This window comes from Rhynchophorus ferrugineus, unplaced genomic scaffold (genome assembly GCF_030347505.1).
Source record: "Rhynchophorus ferrugineus isolate W39M unplaced genomic scaffold, kcgeb_rfMv2 rfM3, whole genome shotgun sequence".
In the NCBI taxonomy this organism is placed as follows: domain Eukaryota; kingdom Metazoa; phylum Arthropoda; class Insecta; order Coleoptera; family Curculionidae; genus Rhynchophorus; species Rhynchophorus ferrugineus.
Genome location: NW_027472582.1, coordinates 1,809,881 through 1,836,596, shown reverse-complemented (window position 1 = coordinate 1,836,596; position 26,716 = coordinate 1,809,881). Strand labels below are relative to the sequence as shown.

The window sequence follows — 26,716 nt, the reverse complement described above, 5'->3', positions numbered from 1 at the left end:
GAGCATCTGTAAAAATCTGCAGCGAGGTCAGTAGATGTTCTTTTATTAAAAAAAACACGTTTATTAAAGGTTTCGTAACCAAAATGTTTTATTAATTTTGGCCAAGGCTTTCAAGATTACTTAGAAAATTGGACACCATCTAGGCCATTCGACCATTCGTTGTGGACCACAACAAAAAACCTTAAAAGGTCCCAGCAGAATAACACACCTATTAAAACAAATGAAAATAATTGGGCTAGAAGCAATAGAGAGAAAGCCGACATTTTCTCAAAACACTTAAAAAAAAATTTTAAACCTTCTCCGTCTGAGCTACATAAAGATGACGATATAAAATTAATAACTTTCTAAATTCGTTATTTCAAATGGACTTACCACATGAAAAATTAACAGTCATAAAAGTTAAACAAACAATAATGAGAGAGATTAATATTAAAAAAGCTCCTGGTTATGATTTCCTTACCGGTAAAACTAGCCAAAAAGGGTATAAAACTATTTAACATTTATATATTTATTTATTTTATATATTTTATACATTTATGCCATGTCAAGCCTAAACAACTTGACAGCAGCCTCCGTAATGTGAATTAGTTAACAAGCCACCGCTAACATTTAAACAATAATAGCAAAATGATGATATGCAAATCTATTTTCAATCCAATCTTGACATAAATCAAGCAACTATAGGACACATCAAGCTACAGCGATATAAAAATTTTGAAACGGTTCTAGACCAAGACTTTATTGCTCAATAATAAAGTCAGCTCGAGCGGCATCCACTTTGCACAGAGCTTTCTTATACCCAAATATTCGTGACGTACACGTTCAGTTGATATCTTTAGAGTGTCTGCTATTTCATTCAATTTCAATTTACGATTATTCAAAATCATTTTGTGGCTTTTTTTAATGTTTTCGTCGGTAACAACGTCTTTAGGGTGTCCACTGCGTTCACCGTCTTCGGTGTTCATTTCACCACGTCTAAACTTAGCATACCAATATCCATTTTTTTCACAATAACAAAAATTGCTTCACTCATACACGCATCCTTTGAAGGTTAGGGCTAACCAAATATATATATATATATATATATATATATATATATATATATATATATATATATATATAGTAGTATTAATTATTAGTATTAATTATTATAGTAGCGCCATCTCTGTGTTAGGTCGGGGACTTTTCAATTGACTGTTACTATTACATTTAATTTTCCGTAAATTAAAAATTATGGGAAAGATACAAAGAAATAAAACAATACAATAGAATAGGCAATAAATAAATGAATAAGTAGTGGACAATGAATAGATAATGACAAATATAATATAATAAATAGGTGATGAAGAATAATAAATGGAAAATAGTATATAAAATATAATATATTAAGACTAATAAATGTAAAATAATGAACTGAAAACAATAAATGGAGATTTAGTAAATAATAAATGGGAATTAAAAAGATAAAATTGGTATACTCTGTGAACAACTCCCCATCTGATGAAACTCAGGTTGTAGTGACTCTGAGCGTCGCGTTTTCAAAAATTTACACTTGTATTTCTAATGTCGTAAGACACGTGAACACTGTCGCCACTCATGGTAATTATGTCTGTTACAAAGTATTAGCAAATGCGGAAAATTCTAAAATTAAAAAGAAACGGCAATTTCATAATATTTTCGATCCTAAAATTAATTTCATTAAACAAACCACTTTTCACCCGAGGTATTTAAATTTTAACGTGTATTGTACTAGACGTTGATTTTATTTATTGCTTATGTTATTGTGGCGAGAACAAAGCCTTCCGTAACTTCTCCAGCGCACTCTCTAAGAACAAAAGCTTAAGGCGTTGCAAACTCGCTAAATAGCCCTGATAAACCATTATGGCTGTTTATAATGGACAAGGGGAAAGGTAATCAGAACTTTGTATTCTTGGTTAAAATAAAATTATAGCTATCTTGTTCTTTTTACTCATATTAAGGGAATATTGTGGCATAAATATTCTAGTAATGTTCAAGTTTAGTTGGAATATCCTGCTTTTTGTTTTGTTATTCTAAAACAGTTACATTAGGATAACTATTTTGTATATTTCAATAGTGTTTACTCTATATTTTATTGATTTAATATGATATTTAATAAATTCGCAGAGTATCATCTATTTGTCAGCGATGGAGCTGGCCATTTTATCACAATGAACCAAAAAACTAACAAGTAATATATTCAGCTCTTTTATCTAACATCTAAATCAACACAAAAATATTTAAACTGATAAAAACGGTTATTAAAAAACTCCTTTAATTTTTTTAATGAAATTACAGAATTCGGAGTAAAGCCAGAAAAATATTGTTTGTCATTTTTTTTAACTTTAAGGTGTATCTGACATAAATTTTATTTATTAAGGCGAAAACAAAGCATTTTGTAACACCAAGGGCATATTGCCGACAGAAACCAACACGAGGGTAAGGCACAGAACAGGCTTGATGGTCCATTATGGTTGTTTATAATGGCCGAGGAAATGGTAATAAAAACTTTGGATGAAATAAATGACAATAATATTTTATGTATTTTTTGGCACACTGCTGGAATTGCTATTTCAAAAAAAAGGACTGGTGAAACTTAATTTGCTCCAAAGGATATACGTTATAAAAGAAATCAAATCGAATGAATAAAAGAATCTAAAGTTTTGAGAACAAATTTTATTTCTGTCTATGGAGTAAAAGGTATGTTATTGTAAAGACAAAGTATAAATATAAATATATAGTAAATATATAAATATGTAGTATATATATATATATATAGTATATATATATAAATATATATACATATGTACAATTAACGTATTTTCGTAACGTATTTAACATATGTTTCTATCTATAACTCCAGTTCTTTTCTTCTATGTTTCTTCCAGCGATATTTTAATCAAGATTCATTCGCATTCATCAATGATAATAATACCTATTGTTATTGGTGCTTGTGTGGTTTAATTATACGTGAACTGTACATATGCAGAATTACTTTTGTTAATTTTTATTTTCTAAGTGGTCCAATTACTATTGTCTCTTGTCTGTTGTAATTTTGTTGTTAATTTTTCGTATGGTTTCTTCTCTATTGTCTCCGACAGAAGACTCACAATGCAAATGTAGCCATCGATATTTGGTAGCCTGATTATAAAATTAAATTAATACATTTGAGACCAGCATTGGCAGCTTCAAACAAGAACAATTAATCCTCTATACGTATATTACGATATTAATTAATTAGCTACGCTTTTCTCTGATATTGCATGAATAAAAATCCACCAAAAAGTTGGTTGATACTTGATAAACCATGTTGACTTCATTATAAGTATATTGACAGAGCAACTCTCTTTAGGACCAAGAATTTAAGTTTTTGAGTCTAAGGCAAAACTGCCTTTTGATTTCAAAGATACTAATTGCTTGCAGATTGCTACAAGATTTCTTTGAGAAAGAATGGACATTTTTTTAAAAGAGATCACTTTCTCACCTTCTACTCATAATTTTTCTTTAAATTAATGGATAATATGGGCATCAGTCAGTGCTAGTTACGAAATAATCATATTGATGATAATAAAATAACTGAATTTTTGTTAAATTTGTTCATGAAATAATAATACAAAAAAACTGGTAAAAACACACACATTTGCATCAAAATTAATTAGTTTCAAAATATGTCAGACTATCTATTTTCATGAATATGTATGAAAAGGTATTAAAATATTTTCTGAATAAATCCATTTCATAAAAATGACATAGGCCTAAATTAGGGATATATTTTTACATGAATGCTAATAATTTCATTAAAACATTTAAATTTTACATTGGGTAAAATAAAAACGAAAATTCAAAAATGAAGAAGTTTGTAGAATAATAATTAAACTATAATTCACATTTTATGAAACCATTCATTTACTTAATTTTGTATACGTTCTTCTTTAGGTAGAGTTTAAAACATAAAATAGTATCACGAAATGCTGAACAATAATAAAGAGGTTCGAATCAATATATTTAAAAAAAAATACTTAACACTTGAACTTTGGTTGACTACTCTCAACAACTAATGTGATAAAAACAGATTATAAAGAAACGGATAAAATTAGTCAGTGTTAAAGGCGCCTTAAATCTTTAATAGTTTAACTCGGTAAAAATTGAGAAAGTTTGGAAAATGTTGAGGCATCCAGTATATATCTCAAATATTATTTGGTTTAATTTTTATTTGTTCCTGCATCTGCAAAACTCACTTAGTAATGTACGCTGGCTTCAAAAACGACTTGAAAACATCTCTTTCTTAGGTTTTTTGCCCAAAAACCTAGTAACGGAGTCACTATTTGGCACATATATCATTGGTTTGGGTTGGTTATTATCCCAAACAGTAACAAAGCTAAATACCTTGATATGTATTTTGACGCAGAACTTCATTGTATCAAGCATATCAAGAAAAAGAGAAAAAATATCTTGGTTAATTGGAAGAAAATTTAAATTAGGCTTGATGTATTGTTGATGTACAAGCTGCTGTACAAGCAAATACTGAAACCTATATAGATCTATGAAATCCAGTTATATTCAGATATATTCTGCGAGAATAATTATCTGTCAACAAGCGACGACTGAGATTCTACAGAAATAACTTATACCGAGACCTTCAGAGTTCAACCCTTACAGAGATAACTAAGAGATTCGCAACAAGACATGAGGATACACTCCACTCTCCTGTAAACACGAAGGTCCTGCAATATTTTCGGACAATACTGAACTAGAACTGAACAAGTCATGTGAACTGAATACTGAACTGAAGCAGACTCAAGAGAAACAAGTCCTGTTACTTTTATTTTATTAAAGACTTTATAAGGGTCAATGGGTCTTTTTAGACAAGTATCTAGTTTTAAATCACTGTAGAGACAAACTGTAAGTTAGTCCGCTAAAACTAGTGATAATGTATTAAAAAATATATTTACATGAACAAATTCACTTCGAAAAATATGAAAAAATCTAAATTATTTTTCATAAACTCATTTTTTAAATATTTTCCTAAGTCTCCTTTTTACCAACGAGAGTTTATTTGGATTGGACGTACTGTTTAACGTGGGATCCGAACCACGATCCTCGGCATTAAGCCTACCGACTGGCGAGTGACTAATTTAGAAATCATCCAAGAAGACATCCTTCTGGTCTTACCCAGCCTGGTTAGTGACGCGCCAATCACAAATATTACACAATCAACAATCACAACCATAAATTTATGACCATGCATCAGCAGTATTCGAACCTCCGACTATCGCAACAGTAGGAGGACCGTCCTGTCGCCTTTACCACTACGCCAACCAAGCCGGCCAACCTATTATTTATTTATCCATGCCTAAAATATGTTCAAATTTTATATGTTTATATTGTAAACAAATATCCCGTTGACTTTTATTAGATCGCGCGAAATTGAAATATTCAACATAGCCCCTCTGAATAAAACACAAAACTCTTATTCCCACGTTTCGGAAATTGTTTTCGCGCTGATATTTTTTACGGTCGCACAAAATACTTTAATACCGCTTCGGAATTGTCACCGGCCAAATAGCTTTGTGACATATTAAAATCAATATTTACATATACATTTCCATGGTGACTTGTCTATATTCAACAGTTTCCGTATCGGCTGATGCTCAACGGAAGTATAAACACGTGGATATGTACCAAATTATTTATCAGTTTCTCTTTATATCGGTATCTTCTTCCGAAATAACAGATCCTGAAAAGTTTCTGTTTTATTTCATACTGTAAAATGATATATTTCTTATAAGGGTGATGTATTTTAACACATCAAGAAAACATATTTTTGATGAGATGTGCATATAATAAAAAATATTTAGTAGACTTACAACATTTCATAGCAATATTTTACAGTACAATAATATATCACAAAATGCATACAGTTATAAATGGAAACTATTACAAAAAATCCCCATCCTATCCACTATCGTTTTAGTTCATTAGCTTATATTTTATTTATATAAGATTATTATTTACTTATATTAGCTTCTGTCACATACTTATTAATATTTTGAAAATATGTTTATAAATAAGCTTAACATTATAAAGCTGAAGAAAATGAAGAATGTTTTAAAAAACAATAAATGAATATATTGTCACACAGAACTGTATATCTCTTTTAGATTTGTATTTCATTATCACCAAAAAAAAAAGTTTTATTCAGGCTATCTACACGACTTTTTAACAACTTCAGACTCACATTTTGTTGGCTTGGTTGGAACAGAACGGTAACCTCATCAATCATGCTGTGACATGGTCGTGAATTTATGTTCGTAGGTAAGACTGTAAAATCCGACAAGGAAAATGATCTCAGTCACGTCAGTAACTAGGCTGAGTAAGACCGGATGTCTTCTGGATTGATTTGCTAAGTAGGTCACCCGCCAGTCGGTAGGCTTAATGCCGAGGACCGTGGTTAGAAGCCCACGTTAAACTGTAGGTCCAGTCCAGATAAACCTTCGTTGGTAAAAAGGGGACTTTAAGATATATAGAGAAAACAAGTACATAAATTTTTTATTCATTAAGTTCGGAAATGATTTAAGCAAAACCGCCACCAAGTTATTCATGAAAATATAAATAATAGTGCAATATGTTATGAGAATGAATTTCCAGTCGGTGGAAGCTGTTTAAAAGGATAACGTTTGAGGAAACTGTCTGCTTAGCGATGCATATTTTGCTGTTGGTGCCGCATAACTTCACGAAATCCAACCAGAGTTAACAATCGGCAGCATACTTCTTGGTCTTGAATTATGTTAATATTTTCCATATCAGTCCTGATACATACTACAAAAATGTGGAGAGATTAGTTCAACTTTCTTTAAAACGTATATCTCATTTTAAGCGTTTGAGGACATCGGGTAGCAGCTCGTTAAAATCGAAATCATTACTCATAAACCGTCGGTACCAATAAGTATACATTTCAAAAGACAGAAACCTGTCACGAAGAACACTACACATTGATTCTAGAACTTTGGAAAAATATTTGCTTGTTGGAAATCGTACAATAAGCAGTAGTAAACTCTAGTGTTCTGGGATATTATATTACTTTCATAAATTTATTCGATGGTTTTTCCATTCGATAGCCCCTGCTGTTTCCTATCTTTCGGGTTATTTTACGGATTCTATCCCGAAAGAATGATACATTTGGCATTTTCATATGAAGCGAAGCGTTGCTCCCACAGGTCACGACTTATATGTTGGATCAAGTAGTAATCAGAAAGAGCAAGATCTGGAGGATACAGCGGATAGTGTAGCACTTCCCATTTGCAGGTTTCCTCGTCCTTCAATTGAAAACCTCGTCTTCAATTTTTTTTTGGATGTCCAAGACACTCTTTGTTTTTGGCGTCAAAATCACCACTTTTAAAACGTCGAAACCATTATTCACATATTGAAATCAATGGAGCATGGTTTCCATAAGCTTCAAACAGTATTCAGCCGCCTTTTTCTTTAAATTGAAGTAAATATGTAGATATTCGCAAAAGCGATTATCAACGTAATAAAAACAATTTGTGTTCGCGCTTCGACGAAATGATACATATTAAAAAGTGAAGCCTGTGTCAGAAAAAACTAGCGTTGGGAACTATCGACTGAAAACAGTCAAAACAGTCGATAGTCGTAAAACAGTCGAAATAGTCGATAGTCAAAAAAGTAGCGATTGAAAATAGTAATTACAATCCTCAGTCAAATTCACGATTCGACTGTTTTGTTCAGTTCGTGATGTCAGACGAAGATGTACGAATTCTTTCCTTTATAAATTGTAAGAGAGGAAAGGGCGGAGATAATTGCTTGGGTCAGTTAATTTTATATGTGATTATATTTTCCAACGATAGTATAAGCAAGACGGAGATGTATAAATTCCTTCACGAACTAATTTTAATAAAGAAAAGGAAAAAAATAATTACTGAATACTATTAAAACGAATTAGAATTACTTTTATATTTAAATGTTCGGTGGATATGTAAAAAGGAATAGCATTTTTCTATAGAATGGAATAATACCCCATAAATGTTTAATTGTATTTTAATGTGTTAATTGCTATTTTTAAATAACATACTATAATAAATATACACAAAGAACTTAAACAAAACCTAAGAACTAAAAATGTACAATAACAATAATAACTATATAAAAATTAAACATATACCTAATCATAGAAAAAAAATACTAATCCATGACATAATTAAAAATGATCTGAATGAAATTATATAAAAGCTTTAATTATTATTGAACGGAAATATTTTTTAACAAAAATCGAGAGAGTATTCAAATATTACCTATTATTGTCATAAATACAGTTAAAAGTATTTTACTATTTATCGTTAACAAGATGCTATAATATTAATATACAATATATTGTTATTTACAAGCAAACTACTAAAAAAAAAGTACATACTATTACATACCTACATATGTAAGCATAAATTGGGTACATTTTTGTCAGGGTCATGGCTAGGACGACAGAACCAAAACATTAAAAACCAGTCGAATGAAACAAGTAGATCCAAAAATAGTAACTAAAAGTACGACTGAAACAGTCGATAGTTAATTTCAGTCGATAGTGGTAAGTGGTAAAGTAGTCAATTATTAAACCAACACTAGAAATAACATACCCGATGTTATTCAATACACAGCAACACCGTCTGTTGTAAATTATTCAAATATAAGCCTGATAAAATATACTTTGAGTCTCAAACAATAAATCTGTAAAAATGAAGCCATAGATCGAATATAGCAACACGCCTACTCTAACGCACGCCATATATCATTTCGTTCAAAACGACCGTCGAAAATCGTAACAGAACAAGAACGCCGTAATTACGGGACAACCAGGAATAATTGAAACGCTCGCGTTTTTTCCGTCGGCGTTAAAAGCGCATCGCATATTGCGTAAATCAAATTTGCAGTCGCCGCTATGATCTGACAGACGCATTGTTTTATTCATTAAAAACTACCGTTCCGCTGCGACCGTGTAAATTTTAGTCCCGTAACGTTTCCCGAATGATTGCGCCCGTTGAATTTTACGGCACGTTTGATTGGGATGGGACGGGCGCCACTATTGGCTACGTAATTTCCTGGGAATTGTTTTGGAAATACGCCAAGCTATGAAATGAATTATCTTGAAAGTGATAGCGATATATGAAGCTTTATAGAGATGCGAATAAATGGACGGCTTTGGAACGAATGAATCAAAGGATATCTTTGATAATATAGAGAAGCTTTCTGCGTCCCTTAATATGAATCAGCCTGATTGCTATACATTCCCGCGTCTTTGATCTTGCTGTCTTTCTCAGCATTGTAGGAATTAGCGATGTTTTTGGATATTTTATTCAAATTTATATAACATTGATAGAGGCCCTAAATTCAGGTTTTAATATTATATTCTTGCATATTTTGATCAGCCTAATGTAAACAATGGCAAAACTACCTACCTAACTGTTAAATACGATGATTTTGACATATATCTATATAAAATAACAGTTTTCAATTTAGTATTAGATGAACTTTTCAGTATATATAAACTCTAATCATGGAACGCTCAAAATTATATTTTCGACGGTCATTACTTTTGTTTTTTGATATAAAGAGATTTGCTGAAGCCTGTCAAACACTTTTACAATCTTATGGTGCTGTTGGTTCTTCATATCCTCATTTACGGTTTTAATTTCAACCTTCCAAAAGTGGTGACTTTGATTTCAATGGCAAAGAACAGCCTAGAGAACCAAGAAAAGCTCAACTACAGCGTATAATACAATACTAAGGCTTAGTATTTGTAAAATCTTAGTAAATGTATCTTGTGGGATCATCAGCCGATGTCACAAATTGGAGGACATATTGTTGCATAACAGACCGACAATAGCGAGCAACAGACACAGAGTCCCATCTTCCATGAAAATTACCTCCCGCGCGCTTCAAAATTTGCTGAGATTGATTTGAGAAGATTGAACTGTTACAGCTCAAATTCGTAGCTCTACCGCCCCCAGCATATTCACTAAAATTAGGGTCATCTAAATACCACAGATCAATCAATATGGTTTGGCTGCCACAAGGCTTCTAAATACTGAAGAAGTTCGTCCCTTCGATACGGTATCTCAGCTTGTTGCCAACATTCGAGAAAAAGTTATATAAATGTATTTTTAAAGGAAAAAATAATCAAAATATTTGCAACCATCTAATCGTTGTATGTCGATTTATTTGTGTATCAGCCCTAGACCTAAAATTTAACTTGTACTGTGTTCTTTTGCTTTCTTGATGTTCTCAACTATTGCATACCATAAAAGTCTAAAATCCAAAACAAAAAGTCATAAATTCACATAACGAATTAAATTTTTGAAGTTTTTCTTCCAACTATAGTTTATTTGTTTTTATTAGAATATTATATAGAAAATCGCAATTAAAAACTAAATTGTTACACAGTAATAACAAAAATAAACTTTAATAGTCTAAGTTTTAATACTGATATTTATATGTATAAGCATATACAAAGCGAAACTATAATACGTGCATTTTTACAATACAACATAATTTCAAAGAATATATACAGATAATATATAGACTATGGGTAGTTATTTAAATATTACAGTTTATTTTGTAAAAATTAAAATAATCCAGACGATGGCAGTGCTTTTAAAATCATAAGTAATAATTTGCAAATATGCTTAAATATTTTATTTGGAATATTATCTGTATACTTAGCAGTATTCTTGGAATTGATGTATATTCTCTTTTCGAGATAATAGTGTAATAAATTTGTATTTTTGATAAAAAGATGATGATTGGCAATTATTTTGATAAAGGACCTGAGAGTTATTGATCCATAATTTTGATCTCCGAACTTCAAATAAATGACACAAAAAACCCTAACAATGTTACTGTATTAACATTTTAATTTGGTGAAAGAAATACATAATGAACAGCATTTTTTACATCTTACGATTTTATAACAATGTTAAAATCTTATTTTTCAAAAAAGTCAATGCTTCATCTTTCTTGGAATAATCATTATAAACTGATTTTTCTGCAATGTTTAAGCTCTAACCTAAAAATCGTATATAACTTTGCAGGCTTAATATCTGTGCAAGCTTCTACCACCATTATATATTAGATTTTGAAAGTGCTATTACAAAATAATCATAAATGATCTGGGAATGTATTGAAACATGAAGATAAAAATCCTGAAATTATCTAAGTGCGAGATTCAAAGTGTTTCGAATCATTCCCAGAAAATCCCGAACCCAACGGGGAACGATACGTTCTATTGTAAAGATCCCCATTGCAAACGCGATATCTGTAGCGGTAACTGTTAATTTCAATTAAGTAAATAATTCAACTAATTAAATTTTCATTTATTTCCATGCCCTGCTTCTCCGTGGCCGCCTTCGATGGGACCTCCGCAGAGCTCAGTTAGAGTAAGTATTTTAATCTAATTTTCTCCTCTTCTTTTAGTCAAGATGTTTAATTAGAAAACCAGAGATCGCAAATCTCGTTCTCTCTCTCTCCCCCTCTCATCCCGCCTCTTCCGATGTATTTTAAAGGTCGAATTATACGGAATGAAACGTCCATGCAAATTTTGCCGCGGTATGAAACTTTTTAACTGAGGCGAAGAGAATGAATGAGATGCGGTATTTAGTTGCTTAGCTCTAGCAATACGACGAGAGTCAGAAGTAATGATGGGCGAAGAATAGTTTTAAAATAGTAGAAAAATCATTCTCTTTCCGACTGTTAATATACTATCACGTTTCATCACTACATAGTATAAAACAAAGTCGCCTTTTCTGTCCCTATATCCCTATGTGCGCTTAAATCTTTAAAACTACGCAACGGATTTTGATGCGGTTTTTTTCAATAGATAGAGTGATTCAAGAGGAAGGTTTATATGTATAATACATGCATAATATACTAAGGCAACATTGCTAATTTTAGAGGTTTCTAACGTGATGTCGTAAATTAACCTATTTTTTTAGGCTTATTTAGCAATTAGCAAAAACGCTGCCTAACCCTACGAGTTAGATCAAATTAATGTACTACAGTATTGTACACCATACTACTAAAAAGTCCGCGATGGTATATGTTTATCTTTTAGGGATAACCCACATTAACCATTTTTATTGTTTACTTTTTACGTGAGAAAATGGCTTATTTACGAAGCTATTTTAAGCAATACGGCATTAATCCGTATCGAATTAAGTACCTTAAATACAGTGTGCAATTAATGTAGATCAATATGGTTCCTTACAGAACTTACTCCTTAAAATTTGCGTTTAAAAATGTGTAATGTAATAAAAATTGTATGAATTTAGATATTCCAAAGATAGCAGGAAATCTTCATAGTAAATATAGGGGAAGAGGAATTGTTTTACTCCAAATTTAATGCGTGCAGGCCAAGGGCAGTAATGAATGAACCAAAAATACTGGATCGATTTTAATCATGTTTTCATTGAGTGACATAGGCATATATATTTTATGCCCGTGCAAAGTCGGAGCGGGCCGCTATGTTTTTATATACAACGTTCATATTTTTTCTGTAGTGTATTTAATTTAGTATCAGCATTGCACCCGTGCGAAGCCGGGGCAGGTCGCTAGTTCAAATATACTCTGTGAAGCATCACACAGCATATAATCCGTTCGATAAAACAATGATCTCACTTCATCTGAATCGATGATGTCAACACGTCACAACATCGCCGCATCAACTCTGAGTTTTAGTTCATTTTGACTTTGACATTGTTATCAAATATAATTTATTTTAACCTTATAGTGCAACTAATGCATATATTATCAAAGGTCTTACTACTACAATTAATTATACAGTGTTAATAGTTTGTAGGTTAATGTTGTGTTTCACTAAAATTACATTGAACTATTTTCTATACTATCTATGAGATAGAGTTCTGGGCATGCTTTTTATATATACAGTGGTATCCCCTCCATGCCTAATCGTTCTAATTAACTATTGTATATCCAAATAATATATTTTGCTTTCATTAGGGATCTTTCTTAACTAAAATTAATATGTATATAAAACTACATTTAATAACTTCATTCTCCTTAATGTATTTGCCTTATCTACAAAACAGTTCTCAGAATTCTTTCTCTCTACACACATTTTAACCAAATGGTCAATCTAAACAGGTCAACTGACAAATCTCCGGCCTACCATAGTAAAACATATTTTTGGCAAAATTGGTGTTTTTTATTCAACATAATTTCCTTCAAGGGTGATACACTGATTCTAGCAACCCTCCAACTTTTCGATACCATTTTTGTAGTAGGATTCGTCCTTTGCTTCAAAATAGGCCTCAGTTTCGGCGATTACCTCTTCATTCGACGAAAATTCCTTCCCAGCCAGCATTCTTTTGAGATCTGAAAATAGGAAATAGTCGCTGGGGCTAGATCTGGAGAATACGATAGATGAGGAAGCAATTTGAAGCCCAATTCATGGATTTTTTCACGGACTTGTGACACGGTATATTATCTTAGTGAACCAGCACGTTTTCTTCAAATGCGGCAGTTTTTCGGCAATTTCGTCCTTCAAACGGTACAATAATGCCATAAAATAGTCGCTGTTGATGGTTCTGCCTTTTTCAAGGTAGACAATGAAAATTATTCCATGCGAATCCCATAATACAGACGCTATAACTTTGCCAGCCGACTGTTGCGTTTTCCAAGCTTTGGAGCGGGTTCATCGTGCGCAGTGTGGGGACTATTAAGTCTCTTTTCAGGGAACTAAAGTAGAAAAGATGGAAAACAAATTTTCGAAAGCTCCGAAATCCGGATGACTGTCGATTGGACTTCGGTGTAAAGTTTTGTTCGAAATGTTTGAAACTTTTGTCTGTCCCCAACATTGTTCAGCTAAACATGTATCAGTTGGCACTTAGCTTGGTGAAGTGTAGCTTATCGAACTATTACGAGTACAAGAAACCAGATATTAGCTATTTGTAATCTAACCATGATGGGATTTAAAAACTTTTGAAGGATTGACACTTTTTGAAGGCTTGTGTTTAATTAATATTACTCTGCTGCATGTACACTTGTAAGGCTAAATGCATCTCAAATATAAATTTCCATATTATTTAGTAACTAAAAGGACTCGTACTAATAAAGAAAATAAGTGAGGCCTCAAATTTTATTCAGATTAATAACCGTGCCTATTGTATCGGTTATTATGAAAAGCAGTGTTCAATGTAACAACCACACCCTACCAGAAATCTTCCTTCTAATTTCTAAATAGGGAAATATACTGCCAGATAATCTGATAATGTTGCTATTGTTTCCATTATTGAAGATGATAAATGTTAAATCATCAGTTTTAGAAAAATGTAATTTTCACATACTTCACTGCAATGACAGACTTGACGATGTCGCTAAACGTTCATCTGGCCTAACACACAAAACTCCACTTAATATTGTAGAAGAGTATATATTTCCAGGTAGCTAAATCTATTTATTTGTACCTATCGATACCTGTAGAGTTACGTAATTGGGTAACTAGATTTAGATCTGAAAAGGTTTGGCTATATTGACATAATCCCGTGCTTCTTCTTAAACCGAGAAAATCGAATCCGAAGTTCGAATATCTCGGGGGATTTGTGTGGGGACTATTAAGTATCCGTCCTCTTCTTTCCGGGTAACTAAGGTAGAAGACATGGAAAACAAATTTTCGAAAGCTCCGAAATCCGATTGAAACATTGTCAACTTATAGATAAATTGTGGCAACCTAATTGTTATTTTTTAGTTTATTTTAAGAGACCTTTCCAGTTGTTAATATATATACATTATATATATACGGGAAATTTAAAAAATTCTTTTAATTTTACTGGAAAAAAAATACATTTAAATTTCGCAAATCCAAGTTATCATTAGATAACAAGGTATTGCTGTTGAGTCTATACTCAAGCCCATTTGGACATATGGAATTCAACTATGGGGTACCGCTAGCAAATCTAATATATCCATCATTCAACGGTTCCAAAATAAGGTGTTGCGTGCCATTGTTGATGCTCCGTACTATATTTCAAATAAAGTGATACAACGCGATATTCCTCTAGAACCTATAACGAGTGTAATTCAACGTGTTTGTGTGAAGTACTTCGAAAGAGTGTCAGTGCATCCCAATGTACTCGCTAATCAGCTAAATATACGACGTGATAGTGAAGTGCGTAGACTAAAACGTTTAACACCACCTGATCTGATTACTGAACATATGTAGACTTTAGAATAAGCTTTAGAATAAGACTAATTAATTAAGATAATATTTTATACAGAAGATTGCTTAATGAAGTGATTTTCTACATGCCATGTATATATAATATAAACAGAAGAAATACTTATTGCCAATAGGGCAGATTGTGGACTCACGAAGAGTAATAAAAAAAAACATTTAAATTTATTTGATTGATATATTACAATTACATTAATTTTACCTGATTATAAAGACATTGATACACATTGACATTGGTACATTTTATCAAATATGACAACTGCAGTTCGGTCTATACAGTCAAGTTTCTGAACTAACGGCCAAAATTAGAAATTACTACTCCAGCAGCAAAAAGGAACCTTATTCAGTATCTGCATTAATGTTCTTCTAGAAGGCAAGCAGAATATCTTCGATAACAGTTTATGTATTCTGCCACTGCATTTCAATAAGAATAAAGTCATTAGTGTTTCATCCAACCTGAAACGAAACTGATAGGACAGGCTGAGTTATCTGTAAATGAACATATAAATTTCAAGTTAGAACCTCTATTCTCTAATAATAAACATAAGTTTCTTATTATATACTTACTCCTGGGTCTTGTTGGGGTAGAAGAATCTCCTATAAATATATCAGCCTCGAAAGAATTATCTACTTGTTACTAGTAGGAAATACATCTTGTTTCAGCCATGGCTTTTCACATTTCGGTCTATAGTCTTCATCTTTAAAATGATTACGAACTTTCCTGGACCTACATAGGAGGTCATGAGATACCCTTAAGGTTTTCTTTTTATTACACTAATAAATTAAAATACACAGAATAATCTAAAGTAATTGTCAAACATATATAAAACACATACCGAAAAACTTGACGTAAATAAACAATACAAATTATATCACCTAAAAATGGCCGTTAACTGCTTAGGTTAGAATTATCAATACCGCCGAACCAGAGAGAAACACACATATAGCATTTTTCATTTACATTTGACCGCGTAACGGGGATTCCGAAAAGCTTAAACATGGGACACGATTTTTTCATATAACTCCCACTTCTAAATTTCTTTATTCTATGATGCTAAAATTCATAAACTAATGATCCAACAGCTGTCAAATTTATACACACATCTTTTGAGGGTTAGGGTTAACTAGAAAACATATAGATTTAATTCTAGTATCTATGTATCAGGCCGAGAACTTACACCAATAATAGACGGACTTTGACAAAAGACACTAATGTTTTCAAACACTAATTGCTACATTTTCTTGGTTATATTAGTTAACAAAATAAACGTTCGCGATAGCTCTACACAATAGCACCAAAAAAAAACTGTGGCTTCGGAAAGATTAATATTCCGTTTAAAATTAGAAATGGCAAGAGCTTAAAAGTGTCTTGACCCTATCCTGGAACCGTCCTAATACTTTACGGACGTTCAAACCCCCGCAGATTTATCTCCAGATTTATCTGACATTCATTCGCCGTTTTTTAAGATAAAGTATCGGTGAGCTTAATACCCTTTTCTGATTGAACAGGCCTGATCTTTTTATATATGATGCCGTGGTGGTAGTTTTAGGCTATTCGGACTTTTATTGCCGACTTAGGCCGCATTTCGTTTTTGCAACGGAAAAATATTTATTGTCCGAATCAATGCTAATCGGTTTTGAATTTTAACACAATTTATTTTCTTGGCCCGAATTTATGTGATGGTTCAATAATTTTCCACTGATAGTCATTTCTATTCGCTGTTCCTCATTCGGTATTTGAGCTTTAGGTTGAGAATCGTTGTACATCTCTAAAAGTTCTTAAGGTTTAAACCTACAACAACTATAAAAATCTGAATGTTGTTTAGTTACAAAATCACTTCATTATATTTCTCTCTCTTTTCTTCGATTTTCTCCGATAATCTCCGTTTGAGACAAATTATCAATATAAATATGGCATGAAAATCATTGCTCATTGCTTCAAAAAGTTAATAGACCCTGTATAAGGACTTGTCAACAAATTTCGAGTATAGTCATGACATCACTGATGAAGAACTTATTAGTAGTAGTTTCATGGCTAAAAAATATATTTAATATATATATATATATATATATATATATATATATATATATATATATATATATATATATATATATATATATCAAGAAAAAAATGAAGAAGGAAGAAGGAAGTAAACCCAAAAATAAAAAATCCAAAAATATTTTGTATAATAAAATATATATTTAAGTAGGTAATACAATTCTCAACAATTTTCAATATATTTCAATTCTCAGTATCCATTTGTGCACTTCTTACAAATTTATCAACTTTTTTCGATAAAAAGAGTTTTTTATATTTTAAACGCTTCATATTTAATAACTTATTAAAAAAAAAAAAAATATATATATATATATATATATATATATATATCCATATATCACTTTGAAAACAGTTTCCCTTGCGGGAGTTCTCTAGAGATTGGACTAAGTGGTACCTAGACGGTGTTACATCTAGACCATATTGTGGAAGCATCAAAACTAAGTCCTAAATTTTCACAAATTCTGTCATTAACGAAGTATTTGGTAAAATGTTGCGGGACAGGTTTCTTCTATATTCCGTTCTGGTCTTATCCAGGAGAAGTATTACTTCAATATTGATATGAGAGTTGAGTCTTTCCTTATCTCTCCTTGTAATTCTCTTGATTTCCTCAGGGACAATCGGTATCTGAAAGTCTCGATATTTGTAATCAGTACCGTAGTAACAGGTCAATTGAAAAGTCCCCGGACTGGCACATAGATGGCGCTACTAGAATTAATTAGACAGCTGTCGGATCATTAGTTTGTGAATTGTAGCATTTTGAGTGAAGCAACTTTTGTTATTGTGAAAAAAAATTAATAAAAAGGAATTTTGCGTATGACAAAATATTGCTTTTTGAAGGGCAAAAATACAGTTAAAGCAAAAACTTGGCATGATGCAGAGTTTCCGGATACTGTCCCAGGTAAATCAACCATCAAGGATTGGTATGCTATGTTTAAACGTGGTTAAATGAGCATCGAAGACGGTGAACGCAGTGAACGCCAAAAAGAGGTTGTTACCGACGAAAATATTTTAAAAACTCACAAAATGATTTTGAATGACCGTAAATTTAAATTGAATGAAAATAGCAGACACTCTAATAAACCCGAGTTTTTGCGTCGATATGTGACAATGGATGAAAGATGGCACCATCATTTCACTCCGAAGTCCAATCGACAATCATCCGAGTGGACTGCGCACGATGAATCCGCTCCAAAGTGTGAGAAAACGCAATAGTCACCTGGCAAGGTTATGGCGTCTGTATTTTTGGATGCGCATGGAATAATTTTCATTGACTACCTTGAAAAAGGAATGACCATCAACACCCACTGTTACATAGCGTTATTAGACCGTTTGAAGCACTAAATCGCTGAAAAACGGCCGCATTTTTTGGTTGGTTACTGTGTCACAAATCAGTGAATATCATGGCAAAAATCTATAAATTGGGCTTCGAATTGTTTCCTCATCTACCGTATTCTCCAGATCTGGACCACAGCGACTATTTCCTGTTCTCAGATCTCAAAAGTATGCTCGCTGGGAAGAAATTTTCGTCTAATGAAAAGGTGACCGCCGAAACTGAGGCCTATTTTGAAGCAATGAACAAATCCTATTACAAAAATGGTATCGAAAAGTAGGAGGGTTGCTATAATAAGAGTATCACCCTTGAAGGGAATTATGTTGAATAAAAAAAACTAATTTTGCAAAAAAAATGTGTTACTATGGTAGGTCGGGGACTTTTCATTTGACCTGTTATCTGCACACACCCACAAATACATACATTGTCCTGGAAAACTAGTATTGTATTTATATTGCTTTTCGCGTAACATCCCCATAATTGAATTCCATATGTCCGTATAGGTTTCAATACTTTCTTGTGTAATAGCGATTTATTATGCACTGATAATTGTGATTTTCTTCCAGTTAATCAATACATTTCACTATATTTTACTTTCAGTTATTTCATTATCTATTTTACATGTTTTACCCGCGAAGTTTTACGTCAAGATTCATTTTGAGATACTTAGCGGTTTTTCTATATGGAATGACAGTATTATTTATTATTACTAGTGCTTGTACAGTCTGATTATAAACTGCACTCGCAGAGTTTTCGTTAATTTTTATTTTCCAGATTTGGACTCAAGTGTTTCTATTGTCACTTTCTGGTTATAACTTACCTGTGGCTTCTTCGCTAGTGTCTCCGACAGTTAGAATCGCAGTGTCATCAGAAAATGTAGCAATCGTAATATTTTCCATTCGTGGTATATCACATGTATAGCGTAGGTGAAGAATTATCCCCAATAGACTTTGTTGTGGTACACCGGCTTTAGCTTATTTTATTGTAGAGTAGGCTTCTTGCTTGAATCTGTTATGTGTTAAATATGCGTTGTTTTAGTAACATTTTCTATAGCTTATGAGCATCTTATCGAAGGCTGTGCTACATGAAGGAATATAGCCGAGCATAAGTTTTTACCATCATAGAGTTTTGCAATTACATCTGCTATTCTATTCACTTTATAAATTGTTGAATCTTTCTTAATAAATCCAAACTGGTGTGCTGATATTAGGTTTTTTCTCATAAAATCAAATTAGCATTTTGTTTTAAAAGTGTTGTCTAAACAGTATTTCGCTAGTTTATCTATAAGTATTTCTAAGGCTATCTGGCACTTTCTAGTATTCAATCAAATCAAGATCCACTCCTCATATTTGAAGAATTTCTTTCCCCTTTTGAACCCCATAATTAGCTAAATATAATGACGCGTCTAAATGCCCGAATCCAACGTCGCGGATTTTCCTTCAGCGCAATTGAACCGATTCCTTTTTGCAGCGGCTCGCGGGAGCTCGAGAACGTCGCCGCCGTCAAACTTGATGCCGAATTACGTCTCCAAAAGACCAAAAACTCGGCAACAAAGCAATAAAACTATGGCGGATGTTCCGTCGCCGTAAGTTTTACGGTCGAGTTTAATTTATTTCCTTCGTCGTTATAGCCGTTATTATAAAATCGGAATTCAAACGGGGAACAATTAAAGCAGGAACTTTTGTGCCGCCCATCAGATGGCAACTGAAAATATCCTCTTAGAATTCGAAAATAATTGCCGATTGTTCTTTAACAAAGAAGAGATTCTTTATAAAAGATTGGTGCAGTTTAGTGGAGAAATGGATTTAAATTTTTCGGTTACAATAATTGCTGAGGTAAGTTTTGTTTGAATTATGAACAGTCAATTGAAAATTCCCCGGCCTGACACATACATGATGCTACTAGAATTAAATCCATATGTTTTTTTAGTTAACCCTAACCCTCAAAAGTTGCGTGTATAAGATTTACAGCTGTCGGGTCATTAGTTTGTGAATTATAGTATTTTGAGTGAAACAACTTTTGTTTTTGTGAAAAAAATGGATAAAAAGGAGTTTCACGTGTTGATAAAATATTGGTTTTTGAAGGGAAAAAAATACAGTTGAAGCACAAACTTGGCTTGATACCGACTTTCTGGATAGTGCCCCAGAAAAATCAACCATCAGGGATTGGTATGCTTAACTTAGACATGGTAAAATGAGCATCGAAGACGGTGAACGCAGTGGACGCCCAAAATAGGTTGTTGCCACCGAGAACACTAAAAAAATCCACAAAATGATTTTTAATGACCTTAAATTGAAATTAAATGAAATACCGGACACTCTAAAAATATTAACTGAACGTTTACATCATATCATTCACGAATATTTAGGTATGAGAAAGCTCTGTGTAAAGTGGGTGCCGCGCGAGCTCACTTTTAATCAAAAACAACGACGAGTTGATGATTCGGAGCAGTGTTTGAAGATGATCACGTGTAATAATGATATGTGACAACGAATGAAACACGGCTCCATCATTTCACTCCGAAGTCCAATCGACAGTTATCCGAGTGGACTGCACACGATGAACCCGCTCCAAAGCGTGAGAAAACGCAACTGTCGGCTAGCAAGGTTATGGCGTCTGTATTTTGGGATGCGCTTAGAATAATTTTCATTGACTACCTTGAAAAAGGAAGGACCATCAACAGCGACTATCACATAGCGTTATTGGTCCATTTGAATGACGAAATCGCCGAAAGACTGCCGCATTTGAAGAAAAAGAAAGTGCTGCATCACAAAGGCAATGCACTGTGCCACATTTCGGTGAAAACGATGGCAAAAATCCATGAATTGGGCTTCAAATTGCTTCCTCATTTACCGTATTCTCTAGATGTGGCCCCCAGTGACTATTTCCTGCTCTCAGATCTCAAAAGAATGCTCGTTGTGAAGAAATTTTCGTTTAATGAAGAGGTGAAACTGAGGCCTATTTTGAAGCAAAGGGCAAATCTTACTACAACAATTTTATCGCTGTTATATTAAAGTTGGAGTGTCGCTATAATCAGTATATCACCCCTGAAGGAAATTATGTTGAATAAAAAAAAACTAATTTTGCCAAAAGAATGTGTTTTACTATGGTAGCCCGGTGACTTTCAATTAACCTTTTATGGCTATCGACGCGATTGTATATCAGAACTCTCACTACTATTTTTGCGGAAGGAATTCGCACGGGTACAGAATACTCTGATTGAATAGAAACTTGTTTATTTCCTGTGTTAAATACTACATGTGTTCGATGGGAGGGGTAGAAAAAAAGCGAGAGAAGCGCCGTGGTAATGGTCTATGGTACATGGTATAGCTAGGAACCGCATGGTACCAATCCATCAGCGTTGCTAACCATTGAACTTAATGTAGATGTAATAGTGGTACCCTAAATGGTTGTAACGGTCGCCACATTACTCCCCTCCTAGTGGAGCTACCGTGGAACGTACCTTTATGTGGTGCTGGTTCCTAAGTATACCTGCAATCACGCAATCAATCACTCAGGGACTGCTTATTAAATTGGGATCTAACCTTAGTCAGGCGTTTTTCGGGATCAGCTACCATCGTAGCAGTAGCAGGTCATAGTTCGTCTTGAGGCGTTCCGATTTGATGTAGGGTACCTATAACTGTGATGCCTTGCATGTCCCGTGTCGTGTTGCAAGAGCGTTCATGCGTTGATATTGTACATGGTGGGCTTCTGTAGCCTCCGTCCATTGCGCTAGTCTGGTAGCAAAACGTCGACCATGTGATGTCGATGGGTTCCTCCCGCTATCCTTCCATGAACTTATTAACTTACTTAATAATTATTATGGGAACAGAAAACTGCGGCTGAATAAAAACTTGTTTATTTCATGTGTTAAATACTACATGTGTTCGATGGGAGGGTGAACAGGATATTAGGTTAGGTAAAGGAAGCATGGAAGCGCTATGGTAGTGGTACCGTTACAAGGGGTAGAAAGAAAAGTATGGTACCAATCCACCAACGTTACGAACCTTTGATCTTAATGTAGATATAAAAGTGGTGGCCTAAATGGTTGTAGCAGTATAGCATTGAATGTTTATTATGAATCTCATGACAAAAATGCTCTATCTTGTTCAACATGTGAATTTCGACGTTTTGGTAGTGTTTTTGATAGCGACAACACAAAGCGTTCTGGAGAATCAAACATAATTGAAGACGATGATTTGAAAGAATTACTCGATGATGATCCATGTTAAACGCAAGAAGAATGTGCAGAATTGTTGTTGGCAATACAAGAAAGCATTTCCGATCCCCTGAAGAACATGGGAATGATTAAGAATCTTCGATATTTTGTGCTATATGAATTGAAGCCTAGAGACGTTGAAAAGCGTTTTGTCATGTATGAATGATAGCAGCTTCAGCATCGAAATCGAAATGCATTTTGGCGTCTTATTCTTACTGGTTATGAAAAAAGTGGATCCAGTACGACTATCCAGAATGGAAAAAATGGATGGGGATGATCTGGTCATGCATCAATATCAAGGGCAAAGCCGACTATCTATGGCTCCAAGCTAATGATCTGCATTTGGTGAGACCAGCTTGGTGGGATATGCTGTGAGCTACTATAATCCATACGTTTGAGTCAATTTTTAGCCGATAAGGACGATTTTTTTCGATGAATACAAGATTATTTTTTGAGATATTTCAGTGACCCTGTCCTTACTAATAACTAGTATTTAACAGTAAAAATGCTTACCTCACTAACGAATATTACTGGCAAGAGGGAGTTTCCATTATCCCATTTCTGGTCGGGATAACTGAATAGAGACGTAATATGTTCTCGCTTTCTTCGGAATATTCAGTGACAGCAATAATAAGCAGCGATTTGAAATTTATCAAAACAAGCAAAGCATTAAAATAACGTTTGCCCGTTTATAACCTCTTATCACTATTGTTTTGAAGAATTTTGCATACGTTGACAACCGGACGACTTTGACAGGGTAGTTCAATAACACGTTGGAACTTATCAGAGAGCTTTATGTCTCTTTTTAACTAGAAAAAAATGAGAAGGAAAATATTGTCTGATTCTAAAACGAATTTACAAATTGCGGCAGACAATGCATGAAACATCTTGATGACGTATATACAAAAAACTTTGGATAGACCATACATATTCAGTTGTAAGAATAAAAAAAGTGAAACAAAAAGAGTAACGTAATACAAATATAACAATATATTAAGGAACAATTAATTAATTATTGTTATGTTAAAAAAAGAAAACTTTGTCAACAAAACAACACACCCCAATTTTATTAAATACGAAACACTTTCAATACCATCTCACTTTTATTCAATTATCTATATTCTCACCATCACACTCACTGGCCAATACATTAACAAAATAAATATAATTGATTTTTTCGATTAATTCTACTTACCTAAATTAACGTTATTTTTTCTAATTATACGTTTGTCGCTAATTTCATTCCGAAGGCTTTCGTTCTAATGAACAGGTCAAAGACATCGCGTCGCCTGGGAAAAGTCGGGACCATATGGGAAATGAGATAACGTGTCACGCGGCAATTTATCTACGGTTGTATATCAGAAAATGACTCGCCGGCGAACGTTATCAGGGTACGTTTTAATAAAGCTTGTTTATTCATAACTTTTTTGTTTCGAAAAACGCAACAAAAGAGGCACACAGTGTGAAAATTAACATATATTCCTGAATGCGACATAATTACAGATATATCTTTAAAATAGACTGCCTAACGTAATTAAATTTAGCAAAAGAACTAAATCTGGTACAAGAAAGCACTTGTTAATTGTATTAGTAATCTCTATACATAAAAACAGAAGACTTTACCTTTATTACTAATCCCAAGTATTTGAAGAATCTTAACTGGATACTGTTGAGAACACTTTACTATTAGGAAACATAATAACTAAAGCCTTGGGTGGCATCTAATGGGTGATAATACTAAATATAAGCAATGTTAGATTCTTCTGGATTTCTAAAATGTTACTTATATAAATATATCTACACTTACGTAAACCTAGTCTGCTCTACAATTAATATGCTTTTCCTAACGCCTCTTTACAGTCACTGAATCTACACTCATTGAATAAGTGTCTTTATTAACGACATGCAAATTCCATATGGCAACACAGCAAAATACCTTGGTATGACAATTATCTGAGCTTATAAAAAAGGTGGCGCGATTAACTCAACATCAAGTCCAGGAAAATGTATTGGTTGAAACTAGTGTGGAGCTATGGAATTCAGCTACGGGGCTGCGCCGGACTCCAATGTCCAAGTTATTCAGAGGTTCCAAAATAAGGTGCTGAAGTATATTGTGAATGCACCTTGACATGTCCGCCTTTGTGACCTCCATTACGACCTAGAAATTCATATGGTTACGGACACTATCAGAAGGATATCCGATTTGCATCAGAGAAGAGTCCAGAAACACGTCAACACGGAAGCATCCAGGGTTCCAAATCTTCATAATCTCATTAGACGTCTCAAAGGGAAAAACCTTTCTGATTTTGCTATTTAAGCACTAGGTGATCCAGTAGGAGATATCTGAGTTGTAGTTGTTTGTTAGTAGGTTAAGTCATATTAAAGTCAAATAGTAAATAAATTATTTTATTTTAATAAATAAATTTAAAAACAAAAATAAAATAAAAATTTGATGAAAAACTATTTCATCGATCTTGTAGCTTAACCTTGAGTCTTTTTAATATTATTCTTTGTAATCATATTACAAAGGAATAATATTAGAAGAAAAAACCTATATGAATTTTTTTGGAATAATTTTAAAGTGTTCTTGGTAATTCGATTACCCCAACAAATGACACAAAATATTGTCCTGGAAATGGACTTTTAAACCAATACATATAATATAAACAGAGATCCAACAAAGCTTAAATCAGCCGATAATTACCGGATTATATGACCTTGGTTAGATATTATTATTGTCTTAATTCAATATCTAACTTTAACCATTATTTTTAATTAAATGTGTATTATATATATATATATATAGTTTTTATATATATATATATATATAGTTTGAAACTATATATACGAGTATATATAGTTTCAAACTAAGCACGTAAAAATTTGTTAATTTATCGTTAATTTTGATTTATTACAGGACTACAGGAAGTCCTCAGGCAAAATCACCTGCAGGAAGCAGCGCAGGGGCTCTGGTGCCCCCCGAAGCTCGTACGCCCACAGCTCCCGCCAACAAAGCCCTGCAAAATGTCAAGGGGGACCATCCGTCGGTAAGCCAGGATGTAAGCATGATTATTGTTTCTTGCTAGATTGTTAAGTGTCAAAAACGAGTAACACGTTTTGCGCTAACAATGACACAGATCAGCTTCCATATCTAAGAGATAATTTTTGGTATATTTCGGACTAAAACGTGTTATTCGTTATATCCTATCCTAAGTACTTCGGAGGTATTGTGCGAGATATGAAAGTATGAAACATTCATCAGAATAAAAAGTTATTTATACGGTACAAATCTCAAGAAATTATTTGAACTCGTAATATGTTAAATAAAGAAGAAGAAAAAGAATACATAAACAGATTATTATATCTGTAATTTATGCCCCAGATATTTTGTTCATTATTTTTCTTCCTACAGTTACATCTACTTTTTTCTCAGATTAATAGCTCCCTTTGTATTGTACTGTCTATTGTTAATTTTCCTTTGACTTATTTTGTTGTAGTCATGTCAAGGTTCTCTGGATCATTCATTATTATTGTTCGTATTGCAGTTTTATATTTCCTTATTTTTGTCTTCTTTCATATATGTTTACTTTTTAACAATGCTTTTTTTGTATCGAAAAATGTATGACTTTCTCTATATTTAATTTCTTTGCTAAGTTATTATTGAAACAATTTCATACCACAATTCGTCTTCATTTTTCATCTTCCTCTTTTCATTTCTGTATTGTTCCTTAAAAAACTCTATTTATATAATAGTATTTCTTATTAATAACTCTTTGTATCCATTGAATAATTTGTTTGTTCTAATTATACATCTTTTATTTCTATCTCTCTGTCTCC

The 26,716-nt window shown here is 33.0% G+C and overlaps 1 protein-coding gene across 8 annotated transcripts in view; it reads left to right on the top strand.

The window, feature by feature from the left end:
- Syt7 (Synaptotagmin 7) overlaps positions 1-26,716 on the top strand; it is an 870,553-nt gene that overhangs the window by 782,981 nt on the left and 60,856 nt on the right. For 6 of the 8 annotated variants that reach the window (XM_076398165.1, XM_076398164.1, XM_076398167.1 and 3 more), the window contains 2 exons: positions 11,448-11,459; positions 25,797-25,938. In XM_076398165.1, the coding sequence (XP_076254280.1) occupies positions 11,448-11,459; positions 25,797-25,938 (154 nt within the window). The remainder of the gene's footprint in view (positions 1-11,447; positions 11,460-25,796; positions 25,939-26,716) is intronic. The other 2 variants (XM_076398163.1, XM_076398170.1) reach the window with 1 other exon arrangement.